Source organism: Anomaloglossus baeobatrachus, chromosome 10 (assembly GCF_048569485.1).
Source record: "Anomaloglossus baeobatrachus isolate aAnoBae1 chromosome 10, aAnoBae1.hap1, whole genome shotgun sequence".
Classification (NCBI taxonomy): Eukaryota; Metazoa; Chordata; class Amphibia; order Anura; family Aromobatidae; genus Anomaloglossus; species Anomaloglossus baeobatrachus.
This window is the reverse complement of record NC_134362.1, coordinates 187,352,667-187,373,343: the sequence shown is the minus strand read 5'-3', so window position 1 is coordinate 187,373,343 and position 20,677 is coordinate 187,352,667. Positions and strand designations below refer to the sequence as shown.

The window sequence follows — 20,677 nt, the reverse complement described above, 5'->3', positions numbered from 1 at the left end:
CTCCAGTCCAGCACCTCCTCTTCTCTGATCCGATGGGTGTCGCTGCTCTCTTGTTCGGTACCTCTTCTCTGCTGTGATCGCCGACCTCCTCCTTCTAAGGCTCGTGTGCATGATGCATCCTACATCATCCAGATAGGCCAGCATTGCGGTCCTGCGCAGGCGCACTGTGATCAGCTCAGGGCAGATCAAAGTATTGCAGTGCGCATGTGCGGGCGGTCTGTATCCTTTCCTTGCGTCTGCACATTACAGTACTTCGATTTCGTATGAGCTGGGAGTGCGCCTACGCAGGACCTCAATGTCGGCCTGTGTGGATGACTTAGAATGCGTCATGCAAACGGGCCTCAGAAGAAGGAGGACGGAGATCGCAGCAGAGAGGAGGCGCCGGACCGGAGAGTAGCGACACCCATCGGACCGGACCGCCTCCCCCATGTGAGTATTATAAAGAGTATTATAAAGTGATTTTTACATTACATAGTGCGGCCTGGGCTCTTATATACAGTATTCTGGAATGCTGTATATAAGAGCCCACTGGTGGTGGCCACAGCTTATAGTCGCCAAATCTGGTGAAATTTTCCCTTTAAAAGAAGTTCAAAAAGACTAAAAATGCACAGCAAATTGTCTTCACATTGCAGTGCATATATATATTTTTTTTAGCATTTTTCAAGCCCTTTTTCAGGCAGAATGCCATACAGCATCTGTTCCTGTTCTTTCCCGCAGTCCCCGTGGCCTGTGCTCCTCCAAAATTCCTGCTCACCCAATCACCCCAGTATAAAACATTTTTTCCAGTGTGTCCAGAGAGGGGCGAGGATGCCCAGATCAGCGGAGAAGGGGTAAGAGTTGGAACTGGAGCTCTTAATTGCGCTCCAATTTGGACCAGTCGCGTAGCTGAACCGCTGCGCCGAAACGAGCACTCAGCCTCCGCAGCACTGGAGAAACGCGTGGGAACTGAAGTTGAAAATGGGGCAAGGACCCCTCAGAGACAGCGGTGGAAAGCCCTATGAAGACTTTAGCAGTCAGAAGGGCAAATGTCAAGAGGCTCTGAGATGATATTGGGGTGGGATTTCCCTGGCAGGGATCCGCCAGCATTAGCATTCACGGGTTCTAAGGGCATGCGGGGAGTTGTAGTTCCCCAGCAGCTGGTGTGCTTATCGTGGCACTAGGGTCGTACATTTGTGCCTTATTCTCTGTATCTGGACCTTTAGGCTCGGTGGCATTGTGGCATCACAGCCATATTCCGTATTCCCAGCCCTGTCAAGTCCGGAACAATCGTCATTTGATGTTTACCATGTGATTGGGTCTAATTCTGCAGAGCCTGCCATACCTCACATGAGACACATTACCAAGCCGAATACTGGAGCTCCCGGCTTCACACTTCATGAGATTTGCCGGACGCTCACGTGTCCTCGCTGCTGGACGGACACAAAACACGTGATCCAGACCCGGAGCCGCCAAACGCATCATCACGACACCGGCGCTGTGTGGTGCGGCTATATTTATTATACTGTACAGTTCGTGTGAAAAGTGTGCGGATGACGAGGAGGGACGGCTGCACCCGGCGTCAGTCCCACTCCTCATCTCCTTCCCCATCGGGGTTGTCCTCCCGCGGAGGCTCCTGGAACTGGATATTCGCCAGCATGTCCCTCATCGCTGCCATCAGCCGGTTCACCCCTCGATTCAAGTCCTGGACAGCTCCGGCCACTTCACCCTCGGTGGCGGCCTCGCCCTACAAAAAAAAAAAAATACCGGATAAGGAGATATTTTTAGGTACATGGACACCAGAGAACAATAGCTCATAATACAAGGCATGAAATTCAGCCACTCCGAATCATCAAAGACATAAAGATGAAATCAAAGATTCCGCTTACTCGTCTCAAGACGTCAGTAGATCCCAATCATAGCACCCACCAAACGCGGAAATAGTAATGAGATTATATCTATTATGTCCAATGCCTGACGCTCGGAGGGTTCATGTCAGAAGCAGGAACAATTCATGTGATAGATTGTGATAAAATGTGATTCCCAGAAGGGAGAGCATTCAGGGACAACGTCTGCAAAAGGCAGTGCAATGGGGGAGCACTATAAAATGTATAAGATCAGGCGCCGCACCCCCCCGGGTGTATAACAGCTCACCCCTTGCCCCCCTCCCCCCCAGTGTATAACATCCGGCCCCTCACCTACCCCGGTGTATGACATCCAGCCCCTCACCTCCAGTGTATAACATCTCGTCCCTTGCCACCCCCAGGGTATAACATCTGACCCCACGCGCCCCCCCCCCCAGTGTATAACATCCAGCTCCTTGCCACTCCCAGTGTATAACATCCCGTCCCTCGCCACCCCCAGGGAATAACATCTGGCACCCAATGTATAACATCTGGCCCTTCCCGATGTATATCCTCCCCTCCCCCGACATATTCCTTATGCCTTTACTAACATGTGACGGATAGGCTGGTGCTGCAGAGATCACTGATACCAGCGCATCCTGTAATAGGAGTCTCCGGGATAACACATCCGTTCATGACATTTCTCCCTTTTAAATCTTCCTCATCACCTGTGACTGATATTACTGAGAAGTGGAAGGAATCGCAGCAACTCAGCCACAAAGTAATGTTACAGAGCGGGGGCCGAGTGCTGAGGAGCAGAAAAGTGCCCACCGCTCTGCTGACCCCATAACTGCAGAGTCCAAACCTCCTCCAGTAACATCACCACAAACACTTCGCTGGGAGCTTCATGGCCGAGCAGCTGAAGTAGCCGTACATCACTAAGCACAATGCCGAGCTGTACATCACCAAGCACAATGCCGAGCCGTACATTACCAAGCACAATGCCGAGCCGTACATCACCAAGCACAATGCCGAGCCGTACATCACCAAGCACAATGCCGAGCCGTACATCACCAAGCACAATGCCGAGCCGTACATCACCAAGCACAATGACGAGCCGTACATCACCAAGCACAATGACGAGCCGTACATCACCAAGCACAATGACGAGCCGTACATCACCAAGCACAATGCCGAGCCGTACATCACCAAGCACAATGCCGAGCCGTACATCCCCAAGCACAATCCCGAGCCACACATCACCAAGCACAATGCCGAGACATACATCACCAAGCACAATGCCGAGCCATACATCACCAAGCACAATGCCGAGCCATACATCACCAAGCACAATGCCGAGCCGTACATCACCAAGCACAATGCCGAGCCGTACATCACCAAGCACAATGCCGAGCCGTACATCACCAAGCACAATGCCGAGCCGTACATCACCAAGCACAATGCCGAGCCGTACATCCCCAAGCACAATCCCGAGCCACACATCACCAAGCACAATGCCGAGCCATACATCACCAAGCACAATGCCGAGCCACACATCACCAAGCACAATGCCGAGCCGCACATCACCAAGCACAATCCCGAGCCACACATCACCAAGCACAATGCCGAGCCATACATCACCAAGCACAATGCCGAGCCACACATCACCAAGCACAATGCCGAGCCACACATCACCAAGCACAATGCCGAGCCGTACATCACCAAGCACAATGCCGAGCCGTACATCACCAAGCACAATGCCGAGCCGTACATCACCAAGCACAATGCCGAGCCGTACATCACCAAGCACAATGCCGAGCCGTACATCACCAAGCACAATGCCGAGCCGTACATCACCAAGCACAATGCCGAGCCGTACATCACCAAGCACAATGCTGAGCCGTACATCACCAAGCACAATGCTGAGACATACATCACCAAGCACAATGCCGAGCCATACATCACCAAGCACAATGCTGAGCCATACATCACCAAGCACAATGCCGAGCCGTACATCACCAAGCACAATGCCGAGCCGTACATCACCAAGCACAATGCCGAGCCGTACATCACCAAGCACAATGCCGAGCCGTACATCACCAAGCACAATGCCGAGCCATACATCACCAAATCGAAATCTTAATTCTTCAGCACAAGACGTTGTGGACAATTGTAACTTCCAACTTTTTGTTCAAAGGAGTGGTACACCCCTCATATTAGTTTTTAACATCTGGGAAACCCTCTACTTTCCAGCTGCCATCTTGCAATCCAGCTGCTTTTAATTTATATGTAGGGACCCAACCACTTCCCTGCACCATCTGATCGCCCCTCCATCGCCTTTCAGTGTGTAGCCCCCATTCTACTCACACCCATAGTTCTCTTTCTCCTCGTTATCTCCATCCCTACCCCGAAAAACAGTCACATGAGTGTACCCATCGCCCCTCTCCAGAAACGATCTGTACAGGGATAAACAGCTGCAGCCGGGGAAGAAAACTGATAAGATGCTGCTCCCACCCCAGGGACAAATTAGGATAAAATGAGGCATTGTGTGTATTTTTGGCCGATTCCGACAATAACATGGGTGTGTGATAGAAACACACAGAACATACGCTGCTCATCAACAGCAATTCATACATCCGTGAGACATGGCCGAGATTTACACCATACACAGGGTACGGGAAAGGGGCGAAATGTTCTATTGTGCCTCCTGGCCATCCAGCACTAAGGATGTCCCCAAAGAGCCTAACACAAACCTCCTATCTAGTACTAATCCCCTCCCAATAGTAAAAGGGGGGTATCTGTCTCTTTAAAAATGGCCGTCTTAGCAATATTAGATCACTGCAAATCATCTACTTTGTATATTGAAACCTGAGTCCTATATTTCCAGGAGGAATGACAGAGGAATATCACGTCGAGTTCTAAAAAAAGAATTCAAGGGGGAGTAAATCAATTTCACGCTTGCTCTTTGAGTACCGTATTTTTTCGTTTTATAAGACGCACCCCATACTTAGAGGAAAAAATGGGGTCCATCTTATAATCCGGTAGTGTCTTACAGGAGGGGGGCGGCAGCGGGGTTTGAGGAGGCAGGGACAGTGCTGGAGTAGGACGATGCTGCAGGCGGTGCTGGGGGTGTCCCGGATTCTCGCTACAGACAGCGGCACTGTCAGGCAGGAGGAGCATCCAGGAACTCTCTGCGGTGCGGGCTTCAAAGAAATGATGCCCGGAGTTGGCGCGTGTGCAGATTGAGCAGATACCTCAATCATAAGCCGAGATCTCATCTGCGCATGCGCCATTTTCCTTTAGTCCGCTGCTGGGACATGAATGGGCCGGAGATGGCGCATGCACAGATGAGAGCATGAGCAGAGAGAGCTCCATCTGTGCACGCATCGCCTCCAGGCGCAATTTCCCTTTAGTCCGCTGCTGGAAGATCAATGAGCCAGAAGCAGCGCATGCATAGATAAGATTTCGAGCCGACAACTCAATCTGCACATACATCGCCTCCAGGCGCTATTTCCCTTTAGTCCGCTGCTAGGAGATCATTGGGCTGGAGGCGGTGCATGCGCAGATGAGATCATAAACCGAAAGCTCCATTTGCGCATGCGCTGACTCCGGGCACCAATGTTGAAGCCCACACCGCCAAAATTTAAGGTGGCGGCCCCGGCCTCACCACCCACAGCACAGCAGAGCCCACCGTCCACAGTACAGCCTGCAGCACGCCCCTGTCTCACCGCCCACAGTACAGCCTGAAGCATGCCCCTGCCTCACCGCCCACAGTACAGCCTGAAGCAAGCCCCTGCCTCACCGCCCACAGTACAGCCTGAAGCAAGCCCCTGCCTCACCGCCCACAGTACAGCCTGCAGCATGTCCCTGCCTCACCGCCCACAGTACAGTCTGCAGGACGCCCCTGCCTCACCGCCCGCAGTACAGCCTGCAGCAAGCCCCTGCCTCACCAGCCACAGTACAGCCTGCAGCATGCCCCTGCCTCACCAGCCACAGTACAGCCTGCAGCATGCCCCTGCCTCACCAGCCACAGTACAGCCTGCAGCACTCCCCTGCCTCACCGCCCACAGTACAGCCTGCAGCACTCCCCTGCCTCACTGCCCACAGTACAGCCTGCAGCACTCCCCTGCCTCACCGCCCACAGTACAGTCTGCAGCATGCCCCTGCCTCACCGCCCGCAGTACAGTCTGCAGGACGCCCCTGCCTCACCGCCCGCAGTACAGCCTGCAGCAAGCCCCTGCCTCACCGCCCGCAGTACAGTCTGCAGGACGCCCCTGCCTCACCGCCCGCAGTACAGCCTGCAGCAAGCCCCTGCCTCACCACCCATAGTGCACAGTACATCCCGCAGCACGCCCCTGCCTCCTGTGACCCCCTCTCCCCTACCTCCTGGTAAGCTACATTCAGCTTATAAGATGCATCCCTCATTTTCCTCCCAAATTTTTGGGAGGAAAAGTGTGTCTTCTAATCCGAAAAATACGGTACATGAACAGACCTCCCATAATAAATGGTACCAGTGCGTGGCATAACAGGCTGCAAGAGGTGATGACAGTAGTATGGCACGTAACCGCTGAAGTCGTTGACTGGCAGCAGCGGTCACGCGCTGCTATAGCATATCATCACTGGCAGCTGGAGATGTACACAAATGGGAGCAAACAGTAAAAAGCATCAAAGGGCAGCATACATGGAGGAGAATCCCATTCTCACCCACCTGCATGTTAAAATTTGGCAAAAGTGATCTAAAGAACAGAGATAAGGTTCCTTCATTGGATGGCCGCTGCGTCCTGGAAGGGAAGAAGAGTAGAATAGTAAAAAAACAAAAAACACAACAAAGACTAGAAACCAACAAGCAGATGGCACCTACCTCTCCGGCCTTGTGTAGGACACCACAGAGTCCAGAGGGGGTAACGGATCAAAGCTGAGCACCGGCTGAGAGAGGACGTCCTGAGGACGGGAGAAATGTACATTAAGAATAAGATTACCATCTTGGATTTTATGGCTTAAGATGCAGTGTTCTGATATAAGACGGCACCTCAGTGGGACTTTAAAGGGAACCTGTCAGGTCCAATATGCACCCAGAACCACAAGCTGTTCTGGGTACATATTGCTAATCCCTGCCTAACCGTCCCTGTATCTAGTAGCATAGATAAAGGGATCTTTAGAAAAAGTATTTCTAAAGATCCTTTATGATATGCTAATGAGGCCAGGGACTAGTCACAGGGGCGTTACTTCCCTTGGCTAGTTGGCCCCCTTATGAATATGCAGCATCAGAGGCATGGTCGCTCTCACCTCTGCTGCCACCTTGTGGTTTTCAACTCTATGCATATGATCAGAACGTCCCTGGACTTCTGGTCATGTGCACTACACCAATTTGAACCCGGGACGCGTAAACCCGACTTCATAGTACGCATGACTGGAAGTCATGCGCACTGAGCCGAAATCCAGTGTTGGGCGCGGTGGCAGCAGAGAGCGGTGAGATCGACCATGCCTCTGACGCTGCACATTCATTAGCATGTTATTATGCTCACAGGGACGTCCCAATATATTAAGGAGGCCGACTAGCCAAGGGGAATATCGCCCATGTGACTAGTCCCTGGCCTCATTAGCATATGATAAAAGATCTTTAGAAATACTCATTTTATAGATCCCATTATCTAGGCAGGGATTAGCAATATGCACCCAGAACTGCTGGTGGTACTGGGTGCATACAGATCTGACAGGATCCCTTTAAGTTTTCCGACCTTGCTGGGATCCCCATCTTTAGTCTCTCCCCTCCCCCGTGCGACTGTCCCACGAGTGCGCCCTTCTACTTCTGCTTGTCGCGATATCACAAGGGATGTCACGACCACCGAGAGGCGGATGACAGTTTTCTACGGGTCGCAATTTTCCCGCCATGCGCAGATCAGGAGAGGAAGGAATGAAGATGAAGAGGAGATATTATCTGTATTATGTAAGATCGGCCTCGTCGAGACTTCGTGCTAAATTCAATTATCCACAGAGAAGACCCATGATATGTCCCCTTTAGAGCGGCAATTTCACAGCATCAGCCGTCCCCAATCAATATCGAACAGTGTATTAGCGCGGTCCGTAAATGTCCGCAACGCGACAGGGTCCTGCAGAAAATAGAACCATGTCTCATATGTTACATCATTTTACTGTCTTAAAGGGAACCTGTCAGGTCCGCTCTACCATCCAACCCAGCAGCATTGCTACCTGCCCAAATTCCCTGCCTAACCAGCCCTGTATAACGCTTTTCAAAACAAATGAAGCTTGAGGTTTCCATCCACAAAAGTGACACTGTGGCTTGGAGAAGGTCGAAATTCCCTGGTGGAAGAAACACACGACCCACTCAGATGTCGAAGGTCACGCTAGCTGGACTGGCATCCGAAATCATTTTGTCTGTTGAATGATTCAACCGAAGAGCACCGAGGAATCCAAGGTTCTCCTCCACGGATGGAACCTTCACCAAAAGATCATCTGGATTGGGGATGAAGGATGGTCTAGGGGAAATAAAAAGGAGGAAGACCCTCCAGGGGAAAGACCCTAAGCAGAAATAAAGGAAGATGAGGGTCGGATTATATTCACCCTTCCGACGTCCATAGGGTCACACTTTTGGTGGCCTCTCAACTGTGGGAACAGCGGCACCCTGATGTGGCAGCATCCTCAAAAGATGGAGAAAGCTGTCTTCTGTTACAGCTAAATATTAGTTCAGAACACCTCCTGCCATTTTTCTGTACCTCAGTTCTCCATTCGCCACGACACCACCCACGTGTACAGGGTGCTGTCGTGGACTCCGGAAAATTCCATTACCAGTAAGTAATTTAGTCTTTTCCATTCGCCACGACAGCACCCTGTACACGTGGGTGCTGTCGTGGACTCCGGAAACTCCCATTACCGGTAAGTAATTTAGTCTTTCTATGCATTATTGAATTGCTTTGCCTTCTTTTCATGTCGAAGCTTTGTCTTTTTGGCCATGATTCTTCCATGAAGATGACTTCTGGATCGGATTTCTCAGAACAGTCCACCACTGTTCTCAATATTGTCCTGTTCTTCAAAAAAGCTTTAACAGCACATCCTAAAACCTAAGCTGCTTTGTAAGCTTTGCCTGGGCGAGACCTTGCCGATTCAGTATAACTACCTTGTTTCTTATTGCTTGTGACATGAACCTGTCTTCCACAACCTCACCATTGTAGTAGATTGGCTGTTCCTCACCCAGTTTTAAGCAACCTACAAGGCTGGTTCTGTTTTTGTTTCAACCAACAAATATTATGATAATTGTACTGTAACGCTCACAGACGGTGTAGAGGCAGCAAGCGGGGTTAGTGGACCCATGGGACCACTAGACTTACCCCTTAGTGGGGCTTAACTAAGTGCCCACTGTGAGTCGGACGCCAGGAACCACTCCCAGGGCAGTGACGTGACTGCGGCAGCTAACTTGCAGGACAGGTGATGGACTCAGGAATAGTCAGGTACAGGTGGGGTGACTGAGGCAGGCTATACAGGCAGGCACGGACAGGAATGGTGGGCATGGGAAGGGATAGACAGATATGGGAAGGCAGGTACTTTAAATGGACGCAGGGTTAACAGGACCTGACAACTATCTAGGTAGCACACTGGAGACTGACTAATTAGAAGTATTGCCCAGGCACCTCCCCTAATGGGAGGGTGCCTTAAATACACTGTGCCTTTCAGCCACAGGCTGAAGCATTTCCTCTAAACAGTACATTGACCCTTTAAGAGGAGGATCGGTGTGTGCGCGTCTTAGGTGCACTCTTGGGAACCCTGTGCAGCATGTACAGGGCCCGGGAGGGGAAGGAGGTAGCCGCACATGTGGATGACCAGGGGAGTGCGGGGGAGGACGCAACCCGGCTGCGGCGGTAATTCCTAACTTTGTGCAAGTGGACCTAGAAGAATTAATGCCATAATCAAATTATATTAATAAAAAAAAAAAAAAAAACAAGTTATGGAAAAAATTAGCAATTTTACACCACTCCTTCGCTCAAAACGCACTAAGCATCAGAGGTATCTTTTGGTGATTACGTTATGGAAATGAAAGCGTTGGCTTGGAAAAATCAGCCCGAGGACGTGTTCGCTGCAGATTCTTAGTATTGTCTGAGCTTCCACAAAAAGGCTTTGTTTGCAATGACATCTCACCGTAACAAGAAACACTTGACATCTTGTGATACCGTGAACATTAGGATCTTGGAGAATGAAAATTGTGAAAAAAAGGATAAGAAGGGGGGGGGGGGGGCAAAAAAAAAAAAAAAAAAAATCCGCCCTCTTGCTTTTAGCAGGGGGGAGGGATACTCACCATGGGCAACGCGGAGTTCGCCCCCTTGATCTCGGACAGGATGACATGACGATGGATGTTCCTGGGGGCGCTCTGGTACCGAGTCTTTCTCCTGGCGATGGAAAAAAAAAAATAAATAAAAAAATGCAACAATCACAAGTCTTTCTAAATCCGGCTATTTATACCCAGAGATTGGGCTTTCATCTCATCAATGGCTCTTGTTCCCGAATGTTCACACTCCTCGCAGCCTGACTCCTTGGCAAGAGCCTCCTGATCCGTCAGCGCGAAAATGGGATTTTCTGTGCCATAGCTTCCTAAATTATTTGGATTCATAGACTTTTATGGCAGGGGGAGCCCCTGTGGCCGCCCACTCTGCAGACACAGAGGCTAGGAAGTATCATTTAGTTTTATAGCCGACGCTTACTGCCAAAAGATAAAGCAGGATCCCGGAATATACGTGGCAGGGGTCCAGCTCTGCGGGTTCATCAGTGTGCTGGAAATACCGGCAGCGAGGCTACAGCCGGGCAGACTGACATCTTACATATTGTGCTAATTCAAGGATGTCATCTGCTCCCTTCGTTAAAACCCACATTTTTTTGGACAGTAGCGCCCCCTTCTGCAGGAAGAACTTATTTATATATTACTTAAAGGGATTTTTCCATTACTTTTACATTGATAGCCTGTCCTTAGAATGGATCATCGATGTCGGATTGGCTGAGGTCCGACACCCCGCACCCCTGCCGATCCGCAATTCTCGGTTCCGGCAATGCTTAGTTCCGGTGCTGCTCCGTTTCTGCACATCCGCCTCCTATTAATTAGAATGACGACAGAGAAGACGGAGCAGCTCCGGAACTGAGCATTCCCGGCTGCATGCTGCCGCCGCCAGGACTGAAAACGACTGATCGGCGAGGGTGCGGGGTGTCAGACCACAGCCAATCAGACATTGATGACCCGTCTTAAGGATAGGCCATCAATGTAAAAGAAGTGGACAACCCCTTTAAAAAGGAACCTGTCAGGTGTCCTATGCACTCCAAGCAAGCAGCATTTACATTTGCCTATTCAAATCCCCTCCCTAACAATCCCTGTATGACACCATTCCCTAAAATAAAACGTTAAAACACTTATTACCTCTGTGTTCCCTATTCAATTTAGGACTGTGACTAATAGATGGGGCGTCAGTTTCCCCAGACTAGTCAGCCCTTATTCTGTGTGCTCTTGATATCATGATTTCTAAAAGCAGCATCACCACCAGCTCCTGGAGATATTGCGCATGCACACGACTCATTCCGGCCATATCAGTGCTCCTTTAAAGCCGGATGTAAGATCTTGCGCATGCGCACGACTCATTCCGGCCGCGTCAGTGCACCTTTTGAAGCCAGGCGTTTGTTTTTCGGCTACAGAGGTACACTGCGCACAATCGAAAGTGTAGAAAACCTCAGATCATGCGCAGTGCACCCTCTGAAGCTGGGGGTGTCCACCCTGCCTCTAAGACGTACCGACACGCCCGGAATGAGCCGCGCATGTGCAAGATCTCCATTAGCAGGTGGTGACGTCGGCTAATGAAAATCATGTTATCAAGCCCACAGAGGCGTAATAACACAGAAAAAAGGCCCCTGCTACTGGTCGCAGGCCTAATTTGAATAAGAAAAACAGAGGTAATACATTTTTGGTTTAAGTTATATTTTAGAGAATGGCATCATACAGAGATGGTTAGGGCGGGAATTTGGACACGCGAATGTTAAAGCTGCTGACTTGGAGGGCATAAGGCGCCCGGCTGGCCTGGAGGGCATAAGGCGCCCGGCTGGCCTGGAGGGCATAAGGCGCCCGGCTGGCCTGGAGGGCATAAGGCACCCGGCTGGCTTGGAGGGCATAAGGCACCCGGCTGGCCTGGAGGGCATAAGGCGCCCGGCAGGCTTGGAGGGCATAAGGCACCCGGCTGGCTTGGCGGTTCTCGTTAAAGAATGGACCACGTGAAAGTTAAGCTGGACTTTGTGGTCGTAATCAGCTGAGGGACATTCAGGAGAAGAGGGATCAATTCTCCTGCCAGCTCACTGACCGATTCTTCGATAACTCATTCTGCGGCCAGCAGTGCAAAAGAAGAGAGGCTACAGAAGCAAGGGCTGAAAACATCATCGCTCCAGGAAAGTAATCAAAGACCATCAACGCTGGCGTGAGTAATGTATTCACTGCTCCCTACACGTGCACAATCCCTTTAATGATAGGGGCGTGATTATGGCACCTCTGTCGGTATCACCTGGTAGGATGCATTTTTATCTATTGCCCCCTACCTCCAAAATAGAGACTTGCCCATTACTTAGAAAAAAAAAAACCCAAGTCGACCTGTTCTCACCTGAGCTCACACTCCTTCACTATCGGATCATTATTATCAACTTTGTGCAAAACGTCTCGGACATTCTGCTCCAACCAGCCCATGACTGAAGGATCCTTCCAGAGGCCTTGACATCTTCCAATATACAGAGAGGTCAACTGGGATAGGGCAGGGGGCTGGCTGCGGAAAATACAAAAAAATATTGTAAAAATGCATCTACTGGTACTTATATTGCATAGTCTATTATATAAAATGCAACAGCGCCCCCCTGGTTGTGTCTGGTATTGCAGCTTAACTCCATTCATTCCGGTCAGTAAAATAACTATTGATGCCCTTAACTGACCGGTGTTGAAGGAGTTATCTCACGATCAGCATAGTCTGGTACCATGGGCTCAAGATGACCCCCATGCATATTGGTACAACTATTGAGGCAAGAGTTAAAGTATAATTGGTGGGGGAACCCCCTCCGATCCTAAAAATGGAGGTCCCAAGCCTGTATGAATGACACCGTAGTGCACATGCATGACCATTGCTCACCAAAGGAAATGAGTTTGGTGGTTGTGCATGTGCATTTCTGCTCCATTCTTGTGATTAGTGATGGTCCCCAACGTTTGGACTGCCACTGATCTTATAGATAGGCTATATAATTGATTGCCATATTTAAAGGCCGCATAATGCAATATGGACTATGGGGCTGCATAATGCAATATGGACTATGGGGCTGCATAATGCAATATGGACTATGGGGCTGCATAATGCAATATGGACTATGGGGCTGCATAATGCAATATGGACTATGGGGCTGCATAATGCAATATGGACTATGGGGCTGCATAATGCAATATGGGCTATGGGGCTGCATAATGCAATATGGGCTATGGGGCTGCATAACGCAATATGGGCTATGGGGCTGCATAACGCAATATGGGCTATGGGGCTGCATAACGCAATATGGGCTATGGGGCTGCATAACGCAATATGGGCTATGGGGCTGCATAACGCAATATGGGCTATGGGGCTGCATAACGCAATATGGGCTATGGGGCTGCATAACGCAATATGGGCTATGGGGCTGCATAACGCAATATGGGCTATGGGGCTGCATAACGCAATATGGGCTATGGGGCTGCATAACGCAATATGGACTATGGGGCTGCATAACGCAATATGGACTATGGGGCTGCATAACGCAATATGGACTATGGGGCTGCATAACGCAATATGGACTATGGGGCTGCATAACGCAATATGGACTATGGGGCTGCATAACGCAATATGGACTATAGGGCTGCATTATATTATATGGAGGACTAATCGGGTGCATCATAATATATGGAGGACTATCCCCAGATAGGACTATGGGGTTGTCTCGACTAGTCAACCCCTTGTCAAAACGGCGACATACTGACTAGAGGGGATGCACCTTACTTACTTTATTTGGGCCACGGCTCCGAAAAACGTATGTGAAGCGACATCAGAATCGGGCTGAATACCACAAGCATCAAGAAGAGGAATGAGAACTGCAGCCAAGAAAGTAAAACAAATCAACAAATCACCATGACCATCAGCGGGACAATAAAGAGCAATAAACAGTAAATGGCAGCTTGCTGATTGCTTCCAGACAATAAAAGGGATGTATAGCACAAAATAAATAAACGGAAAGCACCAAAATAAAAAAAAAAAAAAAGAGGAAAAAAAAAAAAAAACATTTAAAAAGGACAGATCAAACCCCATAGTAGTGGACGGGACACTTACTTCCTGGGAACATTATCAGGGCCTGCTGCAGGAGGAGGGACGCTCTGTCACTCTTGCTTTGCTGCTCCTGCTGCGACACCTCTTCCTGCTGACTGTAGAAAAACAGCGCCAACGGCACCGAAAACGCAAAGTTGGGGAGTTGGGATAAATTCCGATGAGCCTAAAAAAAGAAGGGAATTTTGTTACTTACCGTAAATTCCTTTTCTTCTAGCTCCAATTGGGAGACCCAGACGATTGGGTGTATAGCTACTGCCTCCGGAGGCCACACAAAGCATTACACTAAAAAGTGTAAAGGCCCCTCCCCTTCTGGCTATACACCCCCCGTGGGATCACGGGCTGCTCAGTTTTAGTGCTAAAGCAAGAAGGAGGAAAGCCAATAACTGGTTTAAACAAATTCAATCCGAAGTAACATCGGAGAACTGAAACCGTTCAACATGAACAACATGTGTACCCGAAAAAACCAAAAATCCCGAAGGAAACAGGGCGGGTGCTGGGTCTCCCAATTGGAGCTAGAAGAAAAGGAATTTACGGTAAGTAACAAAATTCCCTTCTTCGGCGCTCCATTGGGAGACCCAGACGATTGGGACGTCCAAAAGCTGTCCCTGGGTGGGTAAGAAATACCTCATGTTAGAGCTGCAAAGACAGCCCTCCCCTACGGGGAGGCAACTGCCGCCTGCAGGACTCTTCTACCTAGGCTGGCGTCCGCCGAAGCGTAGGTATGCACCTGATAATGTTTGGTGAAAGTGTGCAGACTCGACCAGGTAGCTGCCTGGCACACCTGTTGAGCCGTAGCCTGGTGTCGTAATGCCCAGGACGCACCCACGGCTCTGGTAGAATGGGCCTTCAGCCCTGATGGAACCGGAAGCCCAGCAGAACGGTAGGCTTCAAGAATTGGTTCCTTGATCCATCGAGCCAGGGTGGATTTGGAAGCCTGCGACCCTTTGCGCTGACCAGCGACAAGTACAAAGAGTGCATCCGAGCGGCGCAGGGGCGCCGTGCGGGAAAAGTAGATTCTGAGCGCTCTCATCAGATCCAACAAATGCAAATCCAATTCATATCGATGAACTGGATGAGGACAAAAGGAAGGTAAGGAGATATCCTGACTGAGAGGAAAGGGGGGTACCACCTTAGGGAGAAACCCCGGAATCAGGCGCAGCACTACCTTGTCTTGGTGAAACACCAGGACAGGAGCTTTGTATGACCGCGCTGCTAGCTCGGACACTCTCTGAAGAGACGTGACCGTTACCAAAAAAGCCACTTTCTGTGACAGTCGAGAAAGTGAAAACAACATCCCTCAGAGGCCCCAAGGGCGGCTCCTGGAGAGCAATTAGTACCCTGTGCAGATCCCATGGGTCTAACGGCCTCTTGTACGGAGGGACAATGTGACCAACCCCCTGCAGGAACGTGCGTACCTGAGGAAGTCGTACTATGCGATTCTGAAAGAATACAGCCAGCGCTGGGACTCGTCCGTTAAGGGAGCCCAGCGACAAACCTTTTCCCAAACCAGATTGCAGGAAGGAAGGAAAAGTAGGCAATGCAAATGTCCAGGGAGACACTCCCTGAGCAGAGCGCTAAGAGAAGAATATCTTCCACGTCTTGTGGTAGATCTTGGCAGACGTCAGCTTCCTAGCCCGTCCCATGGTGGCAATGACGACTTGAGATAATCCTGAAGACGCTAGGATCTCGGACTCGATGGCCACACAGTCAGGATCAGGGCCGTAGAATTCCGTGGAAAAAACGGCCCTTGGTACAGTAAGTCTGGCCGGTCTGAGGGTGCCCACGGTTGGCCGACCGTGAGATGCCACAGATCCGGGAACCACGACCTCCTCGGTCAGTCTGGGACGACGAGGATGGCGCGGCGGCAAGCGGAGCTAAGCTTGCGTAGCACTCTGGGCAACAGTGCCAGAGGTAGAACACATAGGGTAGCTGGAACTGCGACCAATCCTGAACTAGGGCGCCTGCCGCCAGAGCACTTTGCTCGTGAGACCGCGCCATGAAAATCGGGACCTTGTTGTGCCGAGACGCCATTAGGTCGACGTCCGGCATCCCCCAGCGGCTACCGATTTCCTGACACCATTCTGGGTGCAGAGGCCATTCCCCTGCGTCCAAACCCAGGCGACTGAGGAAGTCTGCTTCCCAATTTCCTACGCCCGGGATGTGAACTGCGGATATGGTGGAGCTCTGTCCCCCACCCACATCAGAATCCGCCGGATTGCCTGGTAGGCTTGGCGATGCGTGTTCCGCCTTGGTGGGCGATGTCTGCCACCGCTGTGGAATTGTCCGACTGAATTCGGATCTGTTTTCCTTCCAGCCACTGCTGGAAGGCTTGTAGGGCAAGATACACTGCCCAGATTTCCAGAACATTGATCTGAAGGATGGACTCCTTGACCGTCTGAGAAGGGAAACGTTCCTGTCTAGGGACGTCGACTCCCCAACCCATTGGCAAAGCATGTCCCATTGAAGTGGACGCAGATGAAACTGCGCGAAAGTGACTGCCTCTGCATGAGGCGTCTTAAGGGGTGTGCCTGGCCTTGAAGGAGAGACTGCACCCCCGCTTGTCCAGCGGAAGCTTCACTATCGCTGAGGGAGTGTGAAAACTCCATGCCCAGATATGTCGGCGATTGGGTCGGTGCCCGATGTAACCTTGAAAAGTTGATGATCCACCCGAAACTCTGGAGAGTCTCCAGCGCCACGTTCAGGCTGTGTTGGCATGCCTCTTGAGAGGGTGCCTTGACAAGTGGATCGTCCCAGTAAGGATCACAGAGTGACCCTGAGAGTGCAGGACTGCTCCCACTGCTGCCCTGAACTTGGTGAAAACCCGTAGGGCTGTCGCCAGACCGAAGGGCAGGGCTACGTACTGAAGATGCTTGTCTTCAATAACGAAAACGTAGCAAACGCTGGTGCTCTGGAGCAATCGGCACGTGGAGATAAGCATCCTGATGTCTATTGATGCTAGGAAACCTCCTTGCGACATTGAGGCAATGACGGAGCGGAGGGTTACATCCGGAACCGCCTGGCCTTCACGTGCTTGTGAGCAGTGTTAGGTCCAGAACGGAACGGAAAGAGCCACCCCTTTTTTGGCACCCCAATAAGATTGGAGGAAAAAACCGTGTCTTGTTCCTGAAGAGGAACAGGGATTACCACTTCTTCTGCCTGCAGAAGAGCATCGGCTCGGTGGGGGGAGGGGGGGGAAGTGCTGAAGAATCGAGTCGGAGGACGAGAGCAGAGCTCTATCCTGTACACGTGAGACAAAATGTCTCTCACCCACCGGTCTGTGACCTGTGGCAGCTAAATGTCCCCAAGCGGGAGATTCTGCCACCAACCGCGGATGCGGAGAGAGAGAGCTGACAGTCATGAGGAGACCGCCTTGGTAGCGGTTCCTCCTGCTGCCTTCCTTGGGCGTGATTGAGCCCCGCCGGAATCTGAGCCCCTCTGAGCCTTGTGAGCCCTTTTGGACGAGGACAATTGGGACCTGCCCGAGCCTGGGAAGGACCCACCTCGACTGTCCCTCCAGGACAGCATTACTAGGGTAAGTCGCAATGCAGACATTGCGAGGTTAAGGACACCACCTGCGGCACAGATGTACATGTGCTCAAGACCAGCTGCGCAAGCCCAGCTGAAATAGGTTAGAGTGCCCATACGGCTGCGAATGCCGGAGCAACCGACACGCTGATAGCTACACAGACAGATTTCAACCAGAGGTCCATCTGTCTGTCAATGGCATCTTTAAGTGAAGTCCCATCTTCCACTGCAACTATAGATCTAGCCGCAAGCCTGGAGATTGGGGGATCCACCTTTGGACACTGGGTCTAGCGCTTGACCACGTCAGGGGGGAAGAGACACCGCGTATCCTAAATACAGTTGGAGAAACTGTTATCGGGATAAGCGTGGAGATTCTGGACTGCTTCTCTGGAGTCAGAGTGACCAGAAAAATACTCAATATACACTTGAGATACTGAAAGAGGGATTTCTCTTGCTGTGAAGCTGACCCCTCCACTGGAGGAGTTGAGAGGGAAATACCCAACTTTCCATTGATGGACGCTATAAGATCATTCACTATAGCGTCACCATCCGGTGCATCCGGATTGAGAGCGGTCTCAAGATCAGAGTCCTGAACAGCTACGTCTCCTGTGGTGACCCTGACCAGTGATGAAGTCGAGGGCCGTTTCCATGGAGCTCGCTTAGGCCGTCTGGGACTGTCGTCCGTGTCAGAGCCTGCACCCTGGGATGTATGGGACCCCCCTGGAACCCTGATTTATTCCAAGTCAGGGTGGCCAGGGGCATTGAATCAACCTTGGCCAAGGTCTATCTGGACTGCAAAGTCTGTAAGATATTAGTCATAATCACAGACAATATAGCAGCGGAAACTGCAACTCCATCCCTGTCCATGGACAGGAATCACAGGTGGTCTTTTGGCTACCTGTAGCGGAGACCCCGGTTGAGCAATTGCATATACTGGGGGCCCTGGAACCGTATCACGTGCAGTACAAGCAGCATAGAAAGCCTGTGCCTTGGCACCCCTGCTTTTTTGCTGTTGTTGTCTAGCCATCTAGGAGCATTAGCTAAGAATAGCGACCTTACAGTGAAAGCATACAAGCATGAAGTACAGCACATGTAGTACAAACAGCCTAGAAAGCTTGTGCCTTGGCACCTTTGCTTTTCTGCTGCTGTTGTCTAGTTAATCAGGAGCAGAAGCGAAGAATAGCTACATACAGTGAATGTATAGCATACACGCATGAAAATAAACACTGCAGCACATGCAATCCAAGCAGCATTGAAAGCTTGTGCCTAGGCACCCTTGCTTTTCTGCTGCTGTTGTCAAGTTATCTATGAGCATTAGCCAAGAATAGCGACATACAGTGAATGTATAGCATACAAACATGAAAATAAACACTGCAGCACATGCAATTCAAGCAGCATTGAAAGCTTGTGTCTTAGCACCCTTGCTGTTTGCTGCCGCTGTCTAGCCATCTAGGCGGGTAGACAGCCAAGAATAGCCAGTACAGTGCAATGTAAAGCATACAAGCCCCAAGGACACATGACACTTCAGCACATGCAAGACAAGCAGCATAGAAAGTCTGTGCTTAGCACCGCTGCTTTTTAGCTGCTGTTTCTAGGCCTGCATCCTGAATAGCGACTTTACAAAAGTACAGCAGGAGACTTCGGCATTAGTGGGTCAGCACTGCAGCTGCCGCTTACCGCCCGCACAAACGCAGGTGTGTGGCGCCTCCTGTGACTGCTAGCTCAGCGCTTGTCTCCGTTTTCCCGCTCTGCGTGCCGGAATGGCTGCCGGCGTCCAGAGAAGAGGGGCGGGCCGAGGGCGTGCCCGAGACAAGAGCGGGAAACCCGGCGCCCACTGAGTCTAGTGAAGGGGGCTGGAGAATGCAAAGCAGACTCCAGCTCTCGGCGCTGACTTACTGTACAGCGTCCCGCCCCTTCCCTGACTGGCAGGGCTGGGGGCGGGAACGAAAGGAAAACTAGGCCGCAAAGCCGGGGACTCGAGTAATAAGCGCGGCCGTCCTATGTGCACGGCCGGCGCGGAAGTCCCCGGCGCACCACAAGTCCCAGCCGCGCCACAGTGTAAAACACCCAGCAGCGGCCGGCGCGGCAGTTCCCAATACATAAATTCACTCAGCAAAGCTGCAGTGAATAATAGCACAAGCGCTCCGCGCTGTTGTCCCCGGCGCACTAACACTCCCAGCAATGCTGGTGCGTGTGTGCGCGATGTGTACGGGGACACAGAGTACCTTAATGTCGCAGGGCCCTGTCCCTGAGGATACCCAGCTCCAAATCCAGCAGGTTCTCTGGGTCTGTGGATGGAGCCCGGTCTCAGTGCCTGGAGACCGGTAAGATCCCACTTCACCCAGAGCCCTGAGGGGGGATGGGGAAGGAAAACAGCATGTGGGCTCCAGCCTCCGTACCAGCAATAGGTACCTCAACCTTACAAACCGCAAGTGGGGTGAGAAGGGAGCATGCTGGGGGCCCTATATGGGCCCACTTTTCTTCCATCCGACATAGTCAGCAGCTACTGCTGACTAAACAGTGGAGCTATTGCATGGATGTGTGCCTCCTTCGCACAAAGCTTGAAAACTGGTGAGCCAGTGATCCCACTGGGGGTGTATAGCCAGAAGGGGAGGGGCCTTACACTTTTTAGTGTAATGCTTTGTGTGGCCTCCGGAGGCAGTAGCTATACACCCAATCGTCTGGGTCTCCCAATGGAGCGCCGAAGAAATTCCCTTCTTCTTCGGCGCTCCATTGGGAGACCCAGACGATTGGGACGTCCAAAAGCAGTCCCTGGGTGGGGTAAAGTAATACCTCAAGTTAGAGCTGCAAAACAGCCCTCTCCTACGAGGAGGCAACCGCCGCCTGTAGGACTCTTCTACCTAGGCTGGCGTCCGCCGAAGCGTAGGTATGCACCTGATAATGTTTGGTGAAAGTGTGCAGACTCGACCAGGTAGCTGCCTGGCACACCTGTTGAGCCGTAGC

General features: G+C 51.2%; 1 protein-coding gene across 1 annotated transcript in view; it reads right to left on the bottom strand.

Moving 5' to 3' along the window:
- Positions 1–1,477: 1,477 nt before the first annotated feature.
- TCF25 (TCF25 ribosome quality control complex subunit) overlaps positions 1,478–20,677 on the bottom strand; it is a 42,597-nt gene continuing 23,397 nt past the window's right edge. Inside the window, exons 12-18 of the mRNA XM_075325981.1 lie at positions 14,192–14,351; positions 13,869–13,956; positions 12,458–12,616; positions 10,129–10,219; positions 6,682–6,761; positions 6,529–6,601; positions 1,478–1,723 (exon numbers count right to left, since the gene is read on the bottom strand). Of these exons, the coding sequence (XP_075182096.1) occupies positions 1,559–1,723; positions 6,529–6,601; positions 6,682–6,761; positions 10,129–10,219; positions 12,458–12,616; positions 13,869–13,956; positions 14,192–14,351 (816 nt within the window). The 3' untranslated portion in view covers positions 1,478–1,558. The remainder of the gene's footprint in view (positions 1,724–6,528; positions 6,602–6,681; positions 6,762–10,128; positions 10,220–12,457; positions 12,617–13,868; positions 13,957–14,191; positions 14,352–20,677) is intronic.